Here is a 1,166-nt window from a genome sequence, read left to right as displayed (position 1 = left end):
CCGGGTTCACGCCATTCTCCTGGCTCAGCCTCCTGAGTAGCTGGGACTACAGGCGCCCGCCACCGCGCCCGGCTTATTTTTTTTGTATTTTTAGTAGAGACGGGGTTTCACCGTGGTCTCGATCTCCTGACCTTGTGATCCTCCCACCTCGGCCTCCCAAAGTGCTAGGATTACAGGCTTGAGCCACCGCGCCCGGCCGGAAGTTCTTAAACTAAATAAGATTGCTTATGTATAAGTTATGCTTCTTTTGTTTTCTTCTTCTTTCAATAGCCTTAGGAATACAAGTGATTTTTTTGTTTCATGGCTGGATTGTTGAAGTCTGGGCTTTTAGTGTACCCGTCACCCAAATGGTGTACATTGTATGCAGTAGGTTGTGCTTTATCCCTCACCCTCCTCCCTCCTCTTCCCTGCTGATTCTCGTGTCCATTACGGCACTCTGTATGCCTAAGTCTGACATTTTAAATTCGACTTAGAAGCCGTTTCTGTCACCATTAATGGATAGATGCATGAAAAAGAATTAATCACATTTACTTTGTATTTCTTTTGCAGTTCATTGACTCCACTTGATGCAAGGGATATATTGATGCAAATAGGAAAAGAGGAAGATGAGAAGGTAGTTAACATGCACCCTCAAGACTTCAAAAGACTTTTTGAAACTATAGAGTGTTCGGAAGATTGTGCTTATAAATGGCTGTATGACGAAACCCTGGAAGATATGTAGCGCCTGGACTGTCGTTTTTAGTGGAGCACCTGGACTGTCGTTTTTGGTGGAGCAGTTTATTTACTTGGAAACTATGACATGAAAACCAAATTTGAAAACTCCCATGCTTTCAGCAGAAGATAACTGTTCTTGTTTTGCACAAGCCAGGCAGATCATTTCTCTTAAGTTATCATTGGCATATTGGATGAAACAGTGGCTGCTATTTTATTCACAATTGAATAAAATGAAAACTTCAGTTAATTGTGGATTTGACCAGATTGAATTCGTTTTCTTTCAGATTCCTCTTTAAATATTTCACTTTTACTGTTGCTGATGTTTACATCTTCTTGAAGAGCAAGAGTCTGTACATTATCAAGCTTAGAAAGTAAACAAAACTGATATACTGATTTGCCGTTCAGTTTGTTGAAATGTACTGTCAAATACTGTACAATGAAATTGTTTAAAT

General features: G+C 40.2%; 1 protein-coding gene across 1 annotated transcript in view; it reads left to right on the top strand.

The window, feature by feature from the left end:
• The window catches only part of TFB2M (transcription factor B2, mitochondrial), a 32,044-nt gene extending 31,315 nt beyond the window's left edge, over positions 1 to 729 (top strand). Inside the window, exon 7 of the mRNA XM_011955774.1 lies at positions 550 to 729. Coding sequence (XP_011811164.1) covers positions 550 to 721 — 172 coding nt within the window. The 3' untranslated portion in view covers positions 722 to 729. The remainder of the gene's footprint in view (positions 1 to 549) is intronic.
• Positions 730 to 1,166: the final 437 nt, after the last annotated feature.

Source organism: Colobus angolensis, unplaced genomic scaffold (genome assembly GCF_000951035.1).
Source record: "Colobus angolensis palliatus isolate OR3802 unplaced genomic scaffold, Cang.pa_1.0 Scaffold40, whole genome shotgun sequence".
In the NCBI taxonomy this organism is placed as follows: domain Eukaryota; kingdom Metazoa; phylum Chordata; class Mammalia; order Primates; family Cercopithecidae; genus Colobus; species Colobus angolensis.
Note: the sequence above shows the minus strand (reverse complement) of the source record. Positions and strands in the feature narration are given on the sequence as shown.